At 23.8% G+C, this 20,955-nt stretch overlaps 4 protein-coding genes across 4 annotated transcripts; 1 reads left to right on the top strand and 3 right to left on the bottom strand.

Annotated features, from left to right (window-relative positions):
• Positions 1–759: 759 nt before the first annotated feature.
• LOC108545511 (DDB1- and CUL4-associated factor 13) lies at positions 760–3,482 on the bottom strand. The gene is made up of 8 exons (XM_017897175.1): positions 3,416–3,482; positions 2,638–2,814; positions 2,123–2,520; positions 1,848–2,016; positions 1,631–1,778; positions 1,252–1,552; positions 1,006–1,169; positions 760–910 (listed from the first exon to the last, which is right to left on the bottom strand). The coding sequence occupies exons 2-8, from the start codon at positions 2,705–2,707 to the stop codon at positions 823–825; spliced, it is 1,338 nt and encodes a 445-aa protein (XP_017752664.1). The 5' UTR covers positions 2,708–2,814; positions 3,416–3,482; the 3' UTR covers positions 760–822.
• A 549-nt stretch (positions 3,483–4,031) lies between these two features.
• On the top strand, positions 4,032–5,467 carry LOC108545513 (UPF0389 protein GA21628). Its single transcript, XM_017897177.1, has 4 exons — positions 4,032–4,101; positions 4,755–4,934; positions 5,035–5,128; positions 5,214–5,467. The coding sequence occupies exons 2-4, from the start codon at positions 4,766–4,768 to the stop codon at positions 5,437–5,439; spliced, it is 489 nt and encodes a 162-aa protein (XP_017752666.1). The 5' UTR covers positions 4,032–4,101; positions 4,755–4,765; the 3' UTR covers positions 5,440–5,467.
• Positions 5,468–6,323: 856 nt separating this feature from the next.
• On the bottom strand, positions 6,324–9,634 carry Ccdc58 (Coiled-coil domain-containing 58). The gene is made up of 3 exons (XM_017897171.1): positions 9,627–9,634; positions 7,198–7,246; positions 6,324–6,707 (listed from the first exon to the last, which is right to left on the bottom strand). Exons 2-3 carry the CDS (start codon positions 7,240–7,242, stop codon positions 6,324–6,326), a joined length of 429 nt encoding a protein of 142 aa, XP_017752660.1. The 5' UTR covers positions 7,243–7,246; positions 9,627–9,634.
• A 2,075-nt stretch (positions 9,635–11,709) lies between these two features.
• On the bottom strand, positions 11,710–20,446 carry LOC108545512 (N-acetylneuraminate lyase). Its single transcript, XM_017897176.1, has 8 exons — positions 20,412–20,446; positions 19,254–19,315; positions 18,528–18,604; positions 17,581–17,726; positions 15,511–15,679; positions 14,457–14,602; positions 13,109–13,283; positions 11,710–11,861 (listed from the first exon to the last, which is right to left on the bottom strand). The coding sequence occupies exons 1-8, from the start codon at positions 20,415–20,417 to the stop codon at positions 11,710–11,712; spliced, it is 933 nt and encodes a 310-aa protein (XP_017752665.1). The 5' UTR covers positions 20,418–20,446.
• Between the last annotated feature and the right edge of the window lie 509 nt (positions 20,447–20,955).

Genomic DNA, 20,955 nt, shown 5'->3' with positions numbered 1-20,955 from the left:
AATGGAAGGAAATTAATAAATCGTTGTAAGCTACGCTAAGCAAGACATTAATCACTGCTTGAAGTTTGTAACGTTTTACGATTATAGCAATGCGTTGTATAATTTCAATAAAATTATTTATTACAATAAATACTGAATAAAATAATATAATTTAGTCCACAATGTATATCCATAATAACTTCATTCACAGTAAAAAATATTATGTAGGACATTAGATATCATTTCTTTAACTTATATAATTATACATTATTTAAATATTGAATTGCTATCACAAGTTAAATATATTTTATGATAAAATAACAGAAAATTAAGGTATATAATTTTTTATTTTGAGATCTCAAAAATTAATATTGAATTAAAGAAATATAACATGAAGATTGTATAATGATAATATATAATCTATAAATTTTAATATTTATTTTAAAATAACTTTTATGTATCAACATCATAAAATTAATTTGCAGTAAAGACAGTTTCAATTTTCGTAATTTTCATTTCACCTTTCTGAACATAGTACTACTGTATTATTGGAATTTTTCTACTTACAATGAATTCAAACACATTACTATAATTAAAATTAATGAGATTTATATCGTTTAGACTCGTTTTAACCTAATGGATCCCAATATGCATTAATATCACTTCTATAAAGTAACATAAGAATTAGAAACAATTAAACTTTTTTAATTGTAATATCCGGTTGAAGTGTCATATTTCGACAGTACATGTCTATATGTACTTCAATTTCATAGGGTTAAACTCGTTTTATCTTTATTTTAAAACAATGCAAAAATGTGTAATGCTATAATACATAATTCTGCATTATACTTCTTCCCGTACAACATTTCTTTCTCTTTCCGAAATAAAGGGTACTGCTCCTTTTTTAGAATGAATACGCCTATTAGCTTCCCTAAAATGAAATAAAGAAATGTAGTAAAAATTCTTTGAAAAATAATATGCATAATTTAGATCTCACAGATTTTTTTTTTAAGTAATAATACATACTTTCGTTTATTTTTCTCTCGAATTATACGTAATTCAGCCTTTGCATTATAAATATGTTTTGGAACCTGCCTATGTCTGGCAATTCGTTTTACTTCAGGATGTGCAGCAAACTTTTGTTTCAAAGCATCACTGTAATATAATGATGCCTTTTCTCTAGGTCTTAACTATAATTATATATTTCATCAATTTTAATATATAATATAATAAAAATCCAGAAGACAAAGTATAACTAGAACATTTACATACCACACCCAATTTTTCTGACGCCCTTGCTTTCCAAATACGAATATTCATTTCGTCGCTTCCACTAATAATATATTTGTTATCAAGAGACCATCCTATACATGTTAATCTTTGCATACGTTTTGTATGGTAAACTTCTCGAGAACGACCTTTCTGTACTTCAAAAATACGAATTGATTTATCATAACTCCCAGATACAAATTCTTTACCAGTTGGTGAGTAATCAACATCAATCACAGCTTCTACGTGATCCATATGTACATTTACTGGTGTTCCCAATTTGCGAATATCGTAAGTATATAAGCTAAATAAAACAGTATAAGTCACACTGAACTTTTCTACTCGATTTTAAAAAATATAACAAATTTTTTCCTAAACATACTTGTAATCTTCATTAGCACATGTGAAAGTAACAGCTTCCATGGGATTCCATGATAATTTATTAGTCTTTAACCTCATAATTACTTTTCGCAAAGGACCTGCTTCTCTAGTATCATATAAAATTATACTACGATCACTTGCACATGCAGCTACAAAATTTATGTATATTAATAATTAAAATATGATCACTATGAGATGAAATAATCAATAATTCTTACCAAATAAATTGGTCTCAACAGGATTATATTTAATATCATACAAACTATCAACACCCCATTTAAATGTGTTAATTGGTTCATTTCTAGTTTCTTCCCATAAATGACACACATCACCACATGTTGCAAACATTGGTTGAGATCGATGATGAGAAATTCCAGTTATTATTGTCTACAAAATATATATAATTCTCAAATCAATATGCAGTAATACATTCGATATTACATTATATATAGTACAATAATAGTTTCTTTCTTTCTAATGTTTAATATCTTACTTTACTAATAATTGTATTTATAGGTTCTTCTTCTCCATTAAATGATATTTTTTCCGTTTTCCATGTTTTAATAGTTTTATCATCACCAACAGTGATGAAATGGTCACCATTTTCGTTAAATACAATTCCTCGTATTATACCATCATGTGCCAAAAAACCACGAATGCGTGTTCTGTGCGTAACATTCCATAGGCTTACTTCTCCATCAAAAGATCCACTAAGTAACATAGACAATTGAGAAGGATGTTTACATAAACAAGATACACCATCTTTGTGACCCTCTAAACATCCTACAAAAGGTTTTGCAAATACCCTTTCTAATTTTACTGAATTTAAAGCCCTAGTATATTCTCTTGCTGCTTCAAAAGGATGTAATGCTGGATCATAATTTCTAGGAACTATAAATAATACGTAAAATTAGATTTTTAAATAAAATCTTAGCTATGTTTACAACAAAGAATTAATTTAGCATTACTTATTATTTTTAACATTATATATTTTAAGATAATACTAACCTTTGTATATGTCACGTTTTGTTTCTCTTAGGTATTCGTCTGGATTTCTTGTTAAAATTTTTACCTTCATTTCGAAAATTTCTTAATTGAACAAAATTTTATTTAACGCATATCTTTTATTACAATACGTTACACACGCATAAACATGTGCGTGATACATTTTTGTACATCACAATCCTAGAAATAGAAATTAAATCCCTAGAAGTTTTACAAAGCATAAATATACAATTACAATACTTGAATTGAATTAAAAACTTATAATCAATTTTTGTTAGCAATAGTAATAAGAAATTTGGTAAAAAATGAAATGTAATAGTATGTTAAAAGTTTCATATAAGGCAATGAAAGAAAAAAAAAATAGGAGTAATATATTTTGAAAATGGCATTTATAAATAATTATTATGAAATAAAATACACAAAAACATTTAAATATATTATACATTCAAAACTTTTTGAAAGGACAAAAATTTTAAATATCTATTCAAAATAATATATATTTTATTTATAATGTGTATAAAATTATTATATCTCTGATTACATAATATTACATAAATCAATAATAATTTGTGTAAATAATACACATATTAGAAAAATTAGTTTATTTCTTACAGTTTCTATTTTAAAAAATTAAAGTTATGTCAATCGTTCCAAATATAATTTTGTTTATTACCACACTAAACAAGTAATATAAATTTCAATCTTATATTATTTATTCTATATGTAATAATCGAATAATAATCTTTTATTGATATTATTATTATGTTACAATTTTATTTACCTCTATAGTAAGCGAAAGAAAGTCAATCTTTTTTCCGCGAAAGAGCCAACATATTTGTATGTGACGATTCGCACGTATATAACTTTCTTGGACACTAATGAAATTATTCTTTTAAATTTAATATATATGAACGCAAATAGTTATATAAAACATAATTTAAAAATACAGTTGGACAATAAATCATTGGACAAATGCTGATAAAATTATTATTACATAAATGTAATACATTTCAACTGTAAAAGCGCTTGATTGTAACTTAATAACTAAGATTAAGGATATAAAAATTAATATTCATTACTATTTTATTTATATTCTATTATTTCTGCATATTGTTAATTAAAAGAAAAAATTAAAATTTCAGTAGATGTGCATCTTTTTTTTTTCAATTAATCAAGAAGCCTTTTTTATTTTCTTTCATTTAAGAAATTATATTATTTCATAGAAAATATATAACAGAATTTTTAACAGAATTGTTTGTTAATTCGTACTAATAGTTTAGAAGTAAGATTGTTGTGTTGAATATATCACGTACGAGATAGAATGATATGTGAATTATATATGTAGGTTGCATACATGTGAAGTAACGTTTGGGTTAGTGATGTACTATATATACATTGTCATCTCTAGGAAGTAGTAGCTGCAGAGTACAGCAGGCGTGTGGTGGGTTGTTTGTAGAAACATTCAAAGTAAGTAATTAGTGTTTCTAACAGTGATAATTAATACTTTAGAAAATTAAAATCAATCAATAAATTTAAACTAGTTATTATAAGACGATAGAATGATATTACTTAATCATTAATATTTAATTTTACGATATAAGTAAGCAAGGTCAATATGTTATTTTTTAAATATAGTTGATTTGTTATATATGCGATTCATTTACAAATATGTAACCTACAAAAATCGTAGAACAAAACATGTCTACTACTAAATGTATTTTAAATTATAATTAATTTCATAAATTATTAATAACAGTTTCAATATAATATAAAATATACTTTACATTTTATTTTTTGTTTAATTCACTTGAAACGAAATGGATGTATAAATATTGTTTTATTAGTATTTGAGTATCTGTGTACTGTAATTTGAACTACGTTACATTTGAAGAAGTTAAAAATGTGATATGTAATACATATATTTAATATTCAAAACATTATCTATATATTTTTAAGTTTAATAAAAGGTATAAAAATTATGTTATTAATAACTTATGTTTTGTTAAGAATATGTTTTTATATCATTATTTTTTTATTATAAAAATATAAATTTAACTTTAAAATAATAGTTACTACTGATAGTTGGTTTATATTTAATAAATACATTTATGAAATTTCAGATATTTGCAAAATGTTCTGTGCAAGATTGATAAGACAATTTAAGTTTAGAGGAAGGCAATTGCATTCAACTCTTGTAAAAAATGAAAGCAAACCTGTTTCGGAGACAACTAAAAGTGCTGAAACATCTAAAGCTTCAGAATCAAAATCTAGTGACCAGAAATTGAATGAGTTTGCAATTGGTAAAATTTACTTTTAACTATAACATTTTTATTTTGAAGCAAAATATACAAAAATATTATATAAATATCTTAATATTAAAATATATTTTATGTACTTTAGGGTCACCTATGTATGCTCTAAGTAATTTTGATAAAAGAATATTAGTTTGGGTTAAACGTTTTCCTAGTTTAGATCAGGTTCCAGATCAAGTGAGGTAAATAAATTAGAAATATATCTTCATTTTATTTCAGTTACCTTAAAACCATACATATTTATTACTTTATATGTTTGTTATTCAGTATAAGAACCATACAGCTAGCACACACTAAAGCAAGAATTATAGTATGTGGTTACATGATGGTCTTTGCAATAATTGGCTGCATTATAGCAGTATCAATAGGAAAAAGAGATACTGCAGCTGGAGAAAATATAGCAACAGTAAGAATGAGATGGTATAAAGAAGTTGCGGAAAAAGGGCGGAAAGAAGCTGAGGCCAGAAGGGCTAATGAAGCTAACACGGAGTAAAAAACAAAATGAATAAAATAGTATTTTATTCACATTCAGTAGAAATATATATTATTATTAAATAACTATTATTTACACATATAAGATTGCAATATATTTTTTTAAATTTTATTACTTTATAACAATGTGATAATAGCATAAATAATAAGTTCAATTGAAGTATAAAACTGTATGGTTTGAAGTATTGCTGACAAAATTTCACTTCATATTTCAAATGTATTCAAATGTATAAATTATAGAAAATGAGCATTATATATTATGTTAGCAATTTAGAAACTATATTTTTATAACAGATGTAAGTTAGTAGAATTAACATTCAAATATTGCATCAATACTTTAAATAAAAGTATAATAATATATATAGTAATAAATAAATGCCTTCAAATTTTTGTATTGTTTTGAACATACAGAACAATATATTTTAATCTGGAAATACTAATATTTTTAGGACAATTAATTTAAAAAACATTAATGTATTAAATATTTATATTTAACACGTGTTATTAAAAAAAATTCACTTGATCTTAAAATCAATAAATCTCCTTACATCTCGTCCTCCATTTTCATGTAGATTTCATTTTTAAAAGTAGATTTTTTAATTAAATATTGGTTTTGTAACATTAATATTTAACATATTAATAACAATAAATAAAATACAATATGTAGATATCCTATATAGAAGAAGATCAGAAACTTATTAAAAATTAAATAATAAGATGTAATTATATTTTCTATGTATTTCACATTTTTTTATTTATTGTCTTACAAATATAATAGCTAAATACATATAAAACAAATGTATTATTGCATCTGTAATTAAACATATGATCATATAAAAAATACCGGAGCTTAAAGATTTTTGAACATTAATAACACTGTTACTATTATACATTACTCGATGATTTATAGAAATAGCCACATTTTTTGTGAAATACACTAACTGTATGTTTTTTTACAACTTCTTCTATGTTTAATTCTGATTTCAATAAGCGTAGAGCATTTTGTTCTTTTCTTAATTCTTGAACAAGTTCAAAACTATTATTGCCATTATTTCTTTCAGTCACTAATCGATTTATCTTTTCTTTTGATGCATTTAAACATTTTGTAATAGCTAATTCTCTAGCTTTATGACCTGTTTGAATTTGTTCATGTAATTCTTTACATTTTGCATGCGTATCATTGTCTTTTTGAAATGACTCTGTTGGAATTATAACATTTAGCATATAAATGATTTTGTCATCAATTTGTCGCATTCTTTTTAATGCATCCTGAAACAAAAACTAAATTTTATTATCTTAAACTAAAAAATAAAAAAATAATTCTAAAAAAGTATAAAGATAATAAAGAGAAATAATTAATAATTTATATTAATACAATTATGTTAATAATTCTTTATTTTTTTGTTTTTTTTTTGTTTCCGTTTAATACTTGTGTATATGTCTGTATAAAGTTAAATAGTTTAGATGAATAAGTATATTTAATCTTAAAATCAATGTTACAATAGATATATTAAATTCTTTCATTAAGTTTAATTTAGTTTTGATTCCTTTCTACTATTCTTATAGGATCTTTCACTTTTAAAAATTATTTAATGCATGAAATATTACATAAACCATAATATAACCTTAAACTTATAGGTTATTTTAGCTTTACGGAAATTTGGAACTTAAAATATACAGTTTATACAATTAAAATAACTGAAGTATTTAATTCGAAATAAACACATTTTATGATACTATAATTTATTATAAGAAATACCTGAAATTCTAAAAAATCTCCACATCCAATACTCACTGCTGCCATTTCTCTGAAATAAGGAACAAGTAATATAGATTAGAATATATGTAGAAGTAAGTCCATATATCCTACAGTAGAAAGTAACATGATAAAACAATTACACGATATTGTAGTAATGTATAATTTACTTATTACTATAAACAAATGGAATTATTTTTGTATCTTATTCTTGTATTATTTAGCAAATTATTAAGCATTAATAATATATCAATAATAATTTACAAAGATATAATTATTAGAACATAAAAATAATAAATAATTAAAAAATGTTTTTTAAAATATAATTAAGTTTTATATTAAACAGTACTTTTATTTTAATAAACGAATTCCTTAAGTGAAATTTAAATATTCTCGAAAATGAAAAGAAATATATTTTGAGTTCAGTTACTATTAATAAAATATGATGAATAATTAAATGAAACTTGAGTGGAATATACATTCAAATTTACATGTTATATTGATAATGTAGTATAAAATATAAATTTTTTTGTTTTTACTTGTGTTTTCCTATTCATATTTATAATTTAAATTCTAATATAGTACATAATGTTTATGATAACATATAATGAATGAGCTATGTCTTATATATATTACGTTAGTAATTTAATATACATACAGATTTTAATAATTCTATATTTATAGTTTTCATTAGGTTATTTTTGTACTTCAAATACATGGCATATTTTTAATTATTCTGAATATATTTATTGGTTATCGATTTACAATTTTGATTTATAAAAATATATGAACGGATACATTCCAAAATTTTAACAAATAAATTATTTATGATTAATTGAAATGTTTAAAACAATGTAATATTCATAAGAAATGTCTTAAAATCATAGTATATTTACTTCAAGCATAGACAAGATATAAAATAGATGTAACGTTTTGTGTACTTTTCCGGCCCAATTTCTTTATCATTGTCGTATTATTTACAACATTGTGGACAGAGTATCAAAACTGATTATAGTATTGAGTGAGAACTGCAATGTATTAAAATAAAGCATTCTGTTTTTTAAAAAATAATGTAAATCATGAACCCCAAGCTGTATCAAAATTAGTTTTCAGACTAATTTGGAAAATTAAAAGGTAAACTTATCAATGAAATGAAATCTACGATTTCGGTGATTTTTAAATACATTATAGAAATCAATATTTTGTAAAACTTTTTTCTACGTGTATGATGACCGCCATTTTACAGTTTTTGACATATCTAGAAAAAACTGCAATATATGTTTGTGACACAGACGGAAGCAGCTTACAATTAGCATGCGAATATTTTTACGACCAGAGAATAGTGAGTTCGACAGCGAATAGCTAACTATATAGAAGTTGTTCGAGCAGTTAATTTCTACAACGTACCTAGCAATCATCGAAATTAATTAAATAACCAATAAACAATAATTAATTAATTAACTAAATTAAATAGCTTGTTTTCTAAATAATACCAATATCTTTTACCCTGTTCCATTCGTTGTATATAAAATGAACAATATAAATATTTTTTAAGATTATTTTTTTTATATCGTTGAATATTAACAAAGCTATATTTAATAAAAAATATAAAAATTAAGAAATACAGAATAGAAGAGCTTTTAGTGGTCTAAAAAAATTTGATGGTATAAATAAATGTGTTTGTTTACACACATCCTATTATGGAAAACGTTCACAGAATATTGTCACAGAGAGATTTAAGATTAACACACAGAAATATGAACATAACTCTTCTATTCGTCTTAATTAAGCTTCATACTTCTTTGCCTCCAATACCACTACAAAAGATATTTCTTTAAATGACCACCATTTTTGAATACAGGATATACTATACTATAAACAGTCTCATATTTCTAGGTTAATTAATATTTACTAATTATTAACATTATATTTAAATTAATATAATATTAATGTAACAATTTATTTTAATAAAAAGGGGAACAAATAAAATTATTGAAATAAAAATTAGAGAAACTCAAAAGTCAAAGTAAATTCTTTAACAATTTTAAAATATCCAATTTAGTTACTTTGATTTCAGAAACTACTCTTAGGGGAATGCTTTCTTGTACTTGAGCTTCATAAAAATCACGGGAGACATTAAAAATAAAATGAGTGAAGTGAACAATGAAGCGTTCCTAAATTTCTATTGAAGTTGTTCAATAGAATTTCCGATATGCGATGTACAAAGAAGCCCTAGACTAATTGTAAAGTAGAGAACATAACGCAGAAATATATGTTGCACAATTGTTCTTGTAGGTTAGAATATTAACAATTGTGGTCACTAATGCTCGCTACGAAAAGAAATAATATACAACCAGTTAAACGTGCCGTTTCGGATCATTCATCCTACGACACGATGGGTGATCAGAGGAATTGAAAAATATCTGACTCACCGTACGTAGATAACTCCACTAATGGTACGCCTGAAGGTTGACAACTGATTTCGACTTGCCACCAGCGTGACGTGTTGTTTTCGTCCTACAGGGTGGCGATGTTCTTAGTGATTGTGGTTCCTCTCTATTTGTTAATATTTTCTCCACATTCACATACTCGCGAAATCGCGGATACGCGACGTATATACTAAAATCGGCCGATATCGAGTAAAAAGACACGCGAGAAATCGGGCGAACGAACGAGTAAATCGTCAAGATTTAGCACAGATTTGAACAAAAATTGCACACTAGATATGAATAAAAAATTAGTAGAAGTGCAGTATTTTATGACCACAATTAACGTTTATTAACAATTATTAAATATATTACATATAAATTAAGTAATTGAGAAAATTATTATTAAAATAATTAAAAAAAATAATTATTGGAAAATTTATAAAGTAATTTTATAATTAATAAACGTATTAAAAAAATTAATGAGAAATTAATGAAATAATTTTATAATTAATAAATGTATTAAAAATAATAATTAATGAAAACTTAATAAAATAATTTTATAATTAATGAATTAATTTAAAATAATTAACGATAAATCAGTTAGCAACAAAATGATTTAATAACTAACTAATAAATCGTTTATTTAGTTGTTAAGTAAATAGTTTAACGTGTTCAAATTAATTTAAGTTATTTAAATCGGTTTAAACGTAGATGTATACATCACGAAGTCTGAGAAACAAATAACCTGATAATGGGCCTCCGCTGTCCTTATATAGGTTGCAGGTACCCTTGCAGAGGTCAACCGAAAATTTACGAACTTCACCGAAATTTCAAAGATTTTCGTACCTGTATATTGAAGTTATTAAATTATTATGGTATATTTAAGCTTTATGTAATATTCAATAACAATATGTACAATAATTTACATGTATTCCTTTCTATAAAAATGCTATGTACGGCCACATAATATTAGTTTTTAACGTGTAAATGGTTAAAACAACGGTGTTCGATTTTTTAAAGTAAAATCAGGCCAATAGAGATTAAAAATGATATTAACCATGAGACCCTATACACCCCGTACTCATCATCTGTCATGAAATAGGCTAAATTTCGTGTTTCTAACAAATTTTATCTGTTTATGTAGTTTAATTATTTTACAATGTTTCTGTACACATTTTAACTTGAATATATAGGTGTTTTTGAAAAGTAAATCGTTACAAAATAATTTATATATTTCTATACCAGATTTTTTAAAGAATATACTTTATATTTCTTAAGATTATAATAATGAAAGCTAATTTTGAGGTATATCTTTAGTTGTAAGATATTTGTAAAAGTACGTACATTTATTTATTTTGTTAATATACCGAAATGAAATAATATTATACATAAAAATTGCGTAATCAGATATAATACTGCCAAAAAATACCAAAGTGAAGAAAGAATAAAAAGATCAAAAAGAGAATAGTGCCAAAGAGCTAAAAAATGGTATTTAAACTTCGTATTATTGCCTAAAAAGTAAATAAGCATCGTAAAATGATCCACATTTTGATCATCCACATGGTAAAACCACAGAGTGAAATTTATGTTTAAAATTTTATTATATACAATAAATATTATTATATTATTACTAATATTATTATAATAAATAGTATTATATAACTACATATAAAGCTTTTAAAATAATTTGAAAAATATATCATTTTTATAATTTTTCTAGTAATTGTGTTTCGTTCGTTTAAAAACAGGAAAATAAGAAAAAGAAAATGCATTGCATTTATTCATAAATTTTTAAGGTTTTCATCTAATATAATATTTTTTAATGAAAGTAAATTTAATATTTGAGAATCTAACGAGTATTGAAAGATTCAAAGAATATTAAATGAAGATTCAGAGAAAATTAAAAGAGTGTCTACAAAATTCAATGTTAATTAATTTTAATTTTAAATGGTAACACCTTAGAAATTTCTATATAAATTGAAGGGTTTAAGTTATAGAATAATAACACACATTATTATATTTGTATTAATTTTATTTCAAGATATTTGCATCAAATATATTTCAAAAAATATTCTCTTTCAGTGTATTACATTCTGATATCAAATCCAAGACCTTGCAACTCTTTTGCCATTGAAGTTACAGCTTGTGTAGGGAGAGGACACAGAGGTGCACGTGGGGGTCCAAGATTCATGTTCGTCAACAAAGACATTGCCACCTTCATGGTCTCCACCCAGGTTCCTGTGACATAATTATAACATTCAAATATATTTTCTGTAATTTAAATATCCAAATATATTTTCTTTAATGAAGTATAATTCCTACCAAAATGAACAATTTGAAATTTTCAATATCACCATACTTAATATGTCAAAAAATTATTTAAAGCTTAGAAAAAATTCATTAAGTATACTATTATACAATTCTTTACTATATTGTACCTTCTTTTATATTTTTATTTATGTTGATCACATTATATTTAGAAATTTATATTTACTATTCCAGCTAAAATTTAAATATAGGAAGGCTATAAATTTTCATAGTCGTACAGTTTCACGAACACCTTATGTGATCATCACGTTAGATCAAATTACTATCAAGATATGTATTCCTTAGACCAGTGGTGCTCAACCTTTCCATCTTATGTGACACCTAAGCTAATTATTAAAATTCTGCGACATATAAAAAAATATACTAAATTCTTTTCTGATATTTAAAGAGAAAAGGAATAGAATTGGAAAATAAAAATAAAAATAAAAATAATATGAGAAATTAGAAAATAATTTGGATTGAATTAAAAATAAAAATAAAGACCAACTTAATGAGCAACAGCAACAACAATAATGATAGTTAAATAAAATATATGACATAGGATATGTCATGCAAGACATGTACATAAATAGCATAATTGACAAGAAACTCATGTACTGTTATTTAATCACTATTTCAATAAAAAATTATAATAACAACAATAATAATGATAATTATTTACAGCTTTACACTTCTTTTATTTGACAGTTTAAGGGATAAGAGATCAGCACTCTTAATTAAGTAATTAATAGTTATTGCATATTTCAAAAATTCTCATGCTATATTTAAAAAATATTGCGATGCACTAATATGACGCATAACACTTGTTAAAAATCGTTGCTGCAGACCTTGATTCCAAAAATAGGGCTATGACGTGTCAATTGTCATTAAATTGCAGCTTAAAATAGGTACCAGAAGCTTAAAAATGTCACGTATGTACGTTTCCTGCATTTTTCCATTATTCATCTGATACCGGGTTTAATTAAAATACTCGAATTTTCGAAAATGATACGACATGATATAATAGATTATCTCTCAGATAGTGAGATCCATTATAAATTAAAAATTAAAAATTAAATTAGATCCGTTATAAATTGACAGCATATGAATTTTATTTGATATATTATAGACGAGTGAATGTTTTTGATGATACTTTAGAAATATTTCATTAATCTTACCATGTCGTGAAATAGCCATTACAGCACTTGTTAAACGCTGTTGATTGTCTCTGGCTCTCATGACATTTCTCATAACAAGTCCTTCTGTAACTGTCTCGAGAACAAGTTCAGGAAGCATATTTAAGCTTGTTATTATGAAGGAATCCATTCCTAATGCAGTGCCAGCACTCACTAACTGAAATAAATAAAATACAGAACATGATGCATAAGTACATAATTGAAAATGTTGTTGTTTAATTAATTTTTAATAACATCTTCTATACAACTGAAATAAACAAAGTACATAATTAAGATGTTATTGCTTAATTAATTTTTAATAACATCTTCTTTCATTAATTGAAACAAATTAAATATAGAATATGATGTACAAGTACATAATTGAAAATGTTATTACTCAATTAATTTTTAATAACATCTTCTTTACTAACTGAAATAAACAAAGTACATAATATAATTCACAAATACATAATTAAGATGTTATTGCTTAATTAATTTTTAATAACATCTTTTTTCATTAAATGAAATAAATAAAATACAGAAAATGATGCACAAGTAAGTAATTGAAAATGTTATTGCTTAATTAATTTTTAATAACATCTTCTTTACTAACTGAAATAAACAAAGTACATAACATAATCCATAAGTACATAATTAAGATGCTATTGCTTAATTAATTTTTAATAACATCTTTTTTCATTAATTGAAGCAAATTAAATATAGAATATGATGCACAAGTACATAATTGAAGATGTTATTTTTTAATTAACTTTTAATAACACCTTCTATATAACTAAAATAAAAACATAGAAATTCATACATTGTTTTGTCAATTAATAAAATAGTACATCTGTTTAACATGAGTCAATGACAATTTAAGAATTTACTAGAAGATTAAATTATTTTCTTTTCAATTCGGGAAAATTCCAAATTTTGAGAATTCGAAACTTTGTTTTATTTGTGAACTAAAATTCTCGAAAATTAGATAAAAAAAAAATAAATGTACACTCGATGGATAGAAAATGGAAGAATCTAAAATAGAAATGAGTTTATTCTGCAGCTTGTTATATTTTTCTTCAATTTTTTTTTAAACTAAACAGATCACTAAAGATTTACACAAAAATTTTGTTTAGACTTCACTTCTTAAAGTAAAAAGTAAAATTTTCTCTTACAAAACAAAATTAGCACTTCGAATATCGAGCGATTTGAGTTTCAAAAGCTTCGAACATTTTGGCATTTTATAAAAATTCGGATTTGTCTTTCTATAATTCGAAAATTAGGTTTGAAGTCATTGGTAATTTACATAATCGAAATATATGGTAGATTTGAGAAAATAGGTATTAATAATTACCTGGTCGTTTCCAAGGAACACGACGTATTTGCTGCCACAGGCACGCAGTGCTTGAGCACCTTCTTCCATGTTAGGGCTGGTGAATTTTATTCCCACGAGAGTTGGAATATGATCATTCTGGGATTCAAGCCACTGTCCCATATGGACTAAAGCATTCAAAAATTGTTTAAATAATAATAATTTACACTACTTCTTCTTAGTTAATTAAAGAGAACATATCAGTAAAAAAGCAAAGAAAAAAGAATTTTCTATTGTATATTAATTATATACAATTATATATACAATTTATATATACAATTATTATATAAATTATATACAATTTATATATACAATTATTATATAAATTACATACAATTATATACACAATTTATATATACAATTATTATATAAATTATATACAATTTATATATACAATAATTATATAAATTATATACAGTTATATATACAATTTATATGTACAATTATTATATAAATTATATACAATTATATACAATAATATCTTTATGATATTAAAATTAGATATTCAAATGCACTTCCTTGATTTTTCAAAAATCATTTTAAATTGTTATATGATAGTATATCATAGTAATCAAAAAGTAAAGAATATTAGCTTTTTGTGTATTAGGAAACTAGTATTCTTTACATAATTCTTTAATTGTTTTAAGATTTCTAGTAAAATCTAATTACTAATTAAGTATAGTTATCATTGTTGAGATAAATAAATGTATAGTTTACTATAACTATTATAATCATAATTGTTAACTTACTGTTAATATTGGTAATACTGTAAAAATTAGATATTTCAATACACTCCCTTGATTTTTCAAAAATCATTTTAAATTGTTATATGATAGTATATCATAGTAATCAAAAAGTAAAGAATATTAGCTTTTTGTGTATTAGGAAACTAGTATTCTTTACATAATTCTTTAATTGTTTTAAGATTTCTAGTAAAATATAGTTACTAATTAAGTATAGTTGTCATTGTAGAGATAAAATATGTATTAAACAGTAATTTACTATAACTCTATTATAACCATAATTGTTAACTTACTGTTAACATGGGTAAAGCTGGGAATGTGGTAATACAAGAGCGGAGTATTCGGAGCTGCCAAGCTAACTAATCTCAAGTAGTCAGTCAGTTGTTCAGTTGTTGTTGGGCTGAAGTATAATTCCGGTAAGCAGAGGATGGAATCAGCCTTGATGCTTTCGGCATGCCTTGCCTTTAAATTAATACATTTTCATCGATAGTAACCAAGATGTTTATGATTAATAAATAAAATTCTCAAACTATAAAGATGAATATTTATTTTAGCAAAACAACAGGAAAGGATACATACGTTAGAGTTCTCATATTAAAATCAACATTATTCGAATATTCCAATATTCGAACGTTCTATTGTCAGAATATTATGGTATATAAACAGTGTTTCATAGTGATATTTAGATACAATGTATCGTGCTTTTCTGTATTAGGTCGAACGAAACCTAATTAAAAGAATTTAGGATTATAAGCATAAGAATTTAGTATTCTAACTATAAGAATTTAGGATTCTAAGCATAAGAATTTAGTATTCTAACTATAAGAATTTAGGATTCTAAGCATAAGAATTTAGTATTCTAACTATAAGAATTTAGGATTCTAAGCATAAGAATTAAGTATTCTAATTATAAGAATTTAGTTCGAATTCTAATCATAAAAATTTAGTATTCTAATCATAAGTAAATTAATCATGAGAATTTAGTAAGAATCCTAATCATAAGAATTTGATAGGAATTCTAATTATAAGAATTTAGTAAGAATTCTAATCATAAGAATTTAAGAATCCTAATTATAAGAATTTAGTATGATTCCTAATCATAAGAATTTGTTAGGAATCCTAATTATAAGAATTTAGTAAGAATTCTAATCATAAGAATTTAAGAATCCTAATCATAAGAATTTGTTAGGAATCCTAATTATAAGAATTTAGTAAGAATTCTAATCATAAGAATTTAAGAATCCTAATTATAAGAATTTAGTATGATTCCTAATCATAAGAATTTGTTAGGAATCCTAATTATAAGAATTTAGTAAGAATTCTAATCATAAGAATTTAAGAATCCTAATCATAAGAATTTGTTAGGAATCCTAATTATAAGAATTTAGTAAGAATTCTAATCATAAGAATTTAAGAATCCTAATCATAAGAATTTGTTAGGAATCCTAATTATAAGAATTTAGTAAGAATTCTAATCATAAGAATGTAAGAATCCTAATTATAAGAATTTAGTATAATTCCTAATCATAAGAATTTGTTAGGAATCCTAACTATAAGAATTTAGTAAGAATTCTAATCATAAGAATTTAAGAATCCTAATTATAAGAATTTAATACGAAACCTATTCATAAAAATTTAGTATTCAGTTCATAAGAATTTAGTGCGATTCCTAATCACAAAAATTTAGTTCTCTAATCTTAAGAATTTAGTAAAAATCCTAATCATAAAAATTTAGTACTCTAATCATAAGAATTTAAGAATTCTAATTATAAGAATTTAGTATGAATCCTAATCATAAAAATTTAGTTCTTTAATCATAAGAATTTAGTACAAATCCTAATCATAAAAATTTAGTATTCTAATCATAAGAATTTAGGAATCCTAATCATAAAAATTTAGTATGAGTCCTATTTATAAAAATTTAGTATTGAGTTCATAAGAATTTAGCACGAATCTTAATCATAAAAATTTAATATCCTGATCAGAAGAATTTAATTTTCTAATTATAAGAATTTATTATTCTAAAATTCTAATAACAGAATCTAGAAGCTAACAGTGTACAATATCGCAATAGCAATTAAACGAAAGCTCACATATATCTTTGATAAATAAGTCAAAATACAAAATATAATAATTAACACTCTAATTGAAAACGATTAATTAGTTCATCATTAGAAAATACTTGTCCAGTGTGTATAACAAGTTAACTCGTAATGTATCACTATACGTTGCAAATTTTAACATAATTTTATCACGAATATGAGATTATTCTATTTATTCTTCGTTAATTTCTAATATTTATTTATTTAATAACTTTAATAATTATAATTTACTCTATAATAGTACGCATTTATACTACTTACGAGTTCAAGAACATCAGGAAGAGATGCACCTCCTACTTGAACCATCAGGTGTTGCTTTGTTGTTCTCGTGGCAGTTGCCCAAGCTTCAGCAACTAATTTTCTTTCACTCACAGACATGGATGGACCTTCTCCACTTGTTCCATTCACTGTTAATAGTAAATTACATTGCGTACAAATTACTCACAAATTATTTATTTCAGTGGTTTACTGCCTGTACTTCGAATTAAGAAATTCTTTATCAATGTTATAATAAACAATGTTAGAATTTAAATAATAATAATAACTTTAATAGTTTATTTCTACGTGTAACATACTTTTTAATGCAAAAATCGTCGATGTTCTTGATTATTCTATATTCTATATTATTCTATATTATTAGATATTAATAATTAGGATTTAAACTTTCCATACTAACTAACAATAAATTATTTTTAATTATTGTAAATTAATACTCTGTATTACCTTTTAATCTATTAGTTAAATTTAATTGCAACTTAAATTTATATAATAACGCATGTTTTTCAATTTCACTGAACATTCATAGATAATATTTCTTCATTTGAATTTAAAATTCATAGCTCTCACTGAACTTCAATGTATTTTAAAATATAATTTCTTTTTATTTTAATTTGAAGTTTTTACTTCTCAGTGAGAATTGGATGTTGAAGAAAGAAAATAGATACGAGAAAATACAAAATATTATTTAAAAATAGAAATTCGTTTAAATTTATTTACTCTGATACTATTTAATAATAATCAATTACCAAAAAGAAAAAAAAATGCTGAAGAAAATTTTACAAAAACGTAAAAATATGAGTAGTCTATTAAAAATGAAAATGAAAATTTGACTTCATATTTGACCAAATATTTGACATTTCCGAATATTTTTTATGATAAATGAAATATTTCAATTAAATAAATTTCTTTGACATGTAATTTTTACTTACCAAGAACACCAGTGACTTTCCTCTTTACCAATAAATCCGCATATTGCGGAATCATTGACAAATTCAGCGTTCTGGTGCTAAATAAGCAAACAGACGATATTACGATTTAAATCGAAACTATTAAATCTTCCACATATGGTTATAAATATACAATTTGTTTTTATTTTATAATTTTTAGAAAATACCTACTTCTAACAATTTATATTTATTTACTTCTAATAATCTAATCTCTCTATTCAAATATAGATACTTTTTCCTAAATTTATTTTTTCTTTAAACTAATAACGAGCATTTTTCACACACAAACCAAAATGAATTTTACATGTAAAAAAATACGTGCATAAATATTTAAGCATTTCGCGTAATTAATTATAGAATCATGCTCAACTGATCACTTTAACTTCATTAGGTATAAAACATTACTTGAAAGAATTATAAAGAATGAACATTAATGACTTCATATAAATAATTACAATATAATGCACATAAGTGAAATTAAACATGATTCTATGTTATGAAAAATTAATATGCACGTTTCTAACAAGTGATTAGGTATTAAATATCAAATAAAAGAATTATGAATGAATATTAACGATTTCCTGTATTTAATTGCAATATAGTGCACATAATTGAAAATAGAGATAATTCTAAGTTAAAAAAAATATCTGGTCTAAGTGATTAGGTACTTAGTTATGTTTCTCACAACGAAGGAATTGGGGAAATTACCTGTCATTGTTAAATGGTGTCAGCACTGGGGCTATAAGTCCCCTAAACGTGAATGATACTTTCTGTAATTAAAAATAAGCAAATAAACAAATTTATTACTTAAAATGTCGTTATAGTGATTTATAGAACACAAAGAATTTTTTAACTGTATTTCTAAATAAATTTCTTATTTAAACCTAGATCTGGATCTGAATTTTTTAAAATTTAATTCTAGTTATACCTTATTCGTATTTAATTTCATTTAATATTATAGTAATTTTTCTATATTTTTGTTAAGTATTATACTTTATAAACTTGACACAAATTTAACCAATTCATTTTTTAATTTTTATTCCATTAGAAAGACACAAATATAGAATTTTAAACACATTTGACATAAGAATATTTAAATACGTTGAACGTAATAATAATAATTAAAATACATTTTTTGATTCATAGAATCAACATTTCTTAAAATAAATTTTACTTTATAAAATAAGAAATATGACTCAAAATGAAGTTATATCTTCAAAAATGAAAATGAAATTATTCACAGACATATGTTGATAAGCAAATGACATACGTTTATGAAATGAATCTTATTTTCTGACAGAATTCCATTTACTTCCAATACAAATAATTTTCTTGTATTAAATAAGAATTAGTAATAATGCAATTTCAATGAAAACTAATTAAAGATTATGATTTTCCATTTCAAAGTAAAAACTTATTTTATTATAACTGAAATCTTAGCATGATATGTATTGTGAGAATTATGTAATACTTTATAAACTATTCCAAAGTAAACTGTCTCTATGCCATTTACATTACACTGTCAATTATGACAATTTACATGTAATTAGAATATTATTTAATTACGTTCAATTTTTAAATTATTATTTTATATTCGTTGTTAAAATTCTGGAATTCCAAGTTTCGATCCTTTCAAATGTCATAGCAAATTTAATATTATATTATAAAAGTTAATACTATATAAAAATGTCACATATTACCATAATTAAAACACTTCGAACTGTATTAAAGTATTGCGAAATAAATAAATTTCAGTTATGTTCGATTTAAATGTACACGTAAAAATTCGTAAAAATTCTTAAAAATTCTTGAAAATTGTTTTTAACAATTAATGTAACAACGATCGATGTACATGTGCATACGTACCGGCATTTTGGAGCACGAGGTGAACAAGCGGAGCACAATTGGCAAACTGTGTAGAACCAAACGTCGACGAATATTTTAACCATAGCTCAGATAAGATTGTCTCAGTTTAGTATCAAATATCACGTGTCACATGTTTACTGATATTATGAACTTTTTGTTTGTATTACTAATAATACATGTGTAGGATTGCTGTATATTTTCATATTACTTTATTTTCATTTCATATACTTGTGTACGACGTACGTAATGTATTTGAATTACTATAGTTATATCGAGTATGTACAAGTATCTTTATCAGGGGGATTAACGAGGATTTAAGAGATTTATTTTGAGTAGATTTATGCAGTAAGTATATTATGTCATATGTTCTTGTTTATTACTTATTATTACTTATAATATCGATACTTTATTACTTTAATTTTTATTAATATTTAAGACATCGACATAATCTTTTTATATTAATAATGATATTTTAAAATTATTTATGACAAGCCTTATAGTTATTTATACAAATATAATTAAACAATAATTGTTTAATTTATAC

This window comes from Eufriesea mexicana, unplaced genomic scaffold (assembly GCF_001483705.2).
Source record: "Eufriesea mexicana isolate 0111107269 unplaced genomic scaffold, ASM148370v2 scaffold472, whole genome shotgun sequence".
NCBI lineage: Eukaryota > Metazoa > Arthropoda > Insecta > Hymenoptera > Apidae > Eufriesea > Eufriesea mexicana.
This window is presented reverse-complemented; position numbering and strand designations above follow the sequence as displayed.

Bases quoted from the DNA above. Each gene is read 5' to 3' on its own strand.
- LOC108545512 (XM_017897176.1), bottom strand. The intron at 17,727-18,527 runs GTAAGTAAAAAT...TACTATTAACAG, and splicing joins GAAAGTCACTGGTGTTCTTG to TGAATGGAACAAGTGGAGAA. The intron at 11,862-13,108 runs GTAAGATTAATG...ATTATGTCACAG, and splicing joins AATGGCTATTTCACGACATG to GAACCTGGGTGGAGACCATG.
- LOC108545511 (XM_017897175.1), bottom strand. From the start codon at position 2,707: ATGAAGGTAAAAATTTTAACAAGAAATCCAGACGAATACCTAAGAGAA. The intron at 2,017-2,122 runs GTAAGATATTAA...TATATTTTGTAG, and splicing joins TAAATACAATTATTAGTAAA to ACAATAATAACTGGAATTTC. The intron at 911-1,005 runs GTATGTATTATT...ATTTCATTTTAG, and splicing joins CGAGAGAAAAATAAACGAAA to GGAAGCTAATAGGCGTATTC.
- Ccdc58 (XM_017897171.1), bottom strand. From the start codon at position 7,242: ATGGCAGCAGTGAGTATTGGATGTGGAGATTTTTTAGAATTTCAG. The intron at 6,708-7,197 runs GTATTTCTTATA...TTTTTGTTTCAG, and splicing joins GAGATTTTTTAGAATTTCAG to GATGCATTAAAAAGAATGCG.
- LOC108545513 (XM_017897177.1), top strand. From the start codon at position 4,766: ATGTTCTGTGCAAGATTGATAAGACAATTTAAGTTTAGAGGAAGGCAA. The intron at 4,935-5,034 runs GTAAAATTTACT...TATGTACTTTAG, and splicing joins ATTGAATGAGTTTGCAATTG to GGTCACCTATGTATGCTCTA. The intron at 5,129-5,213 runs GTAAATAAATTA...TTTGTTATTCAG, and splicing joins CAGGTTCCAGATCAAGTGAG to TATAAGAACCATACAGCTAG.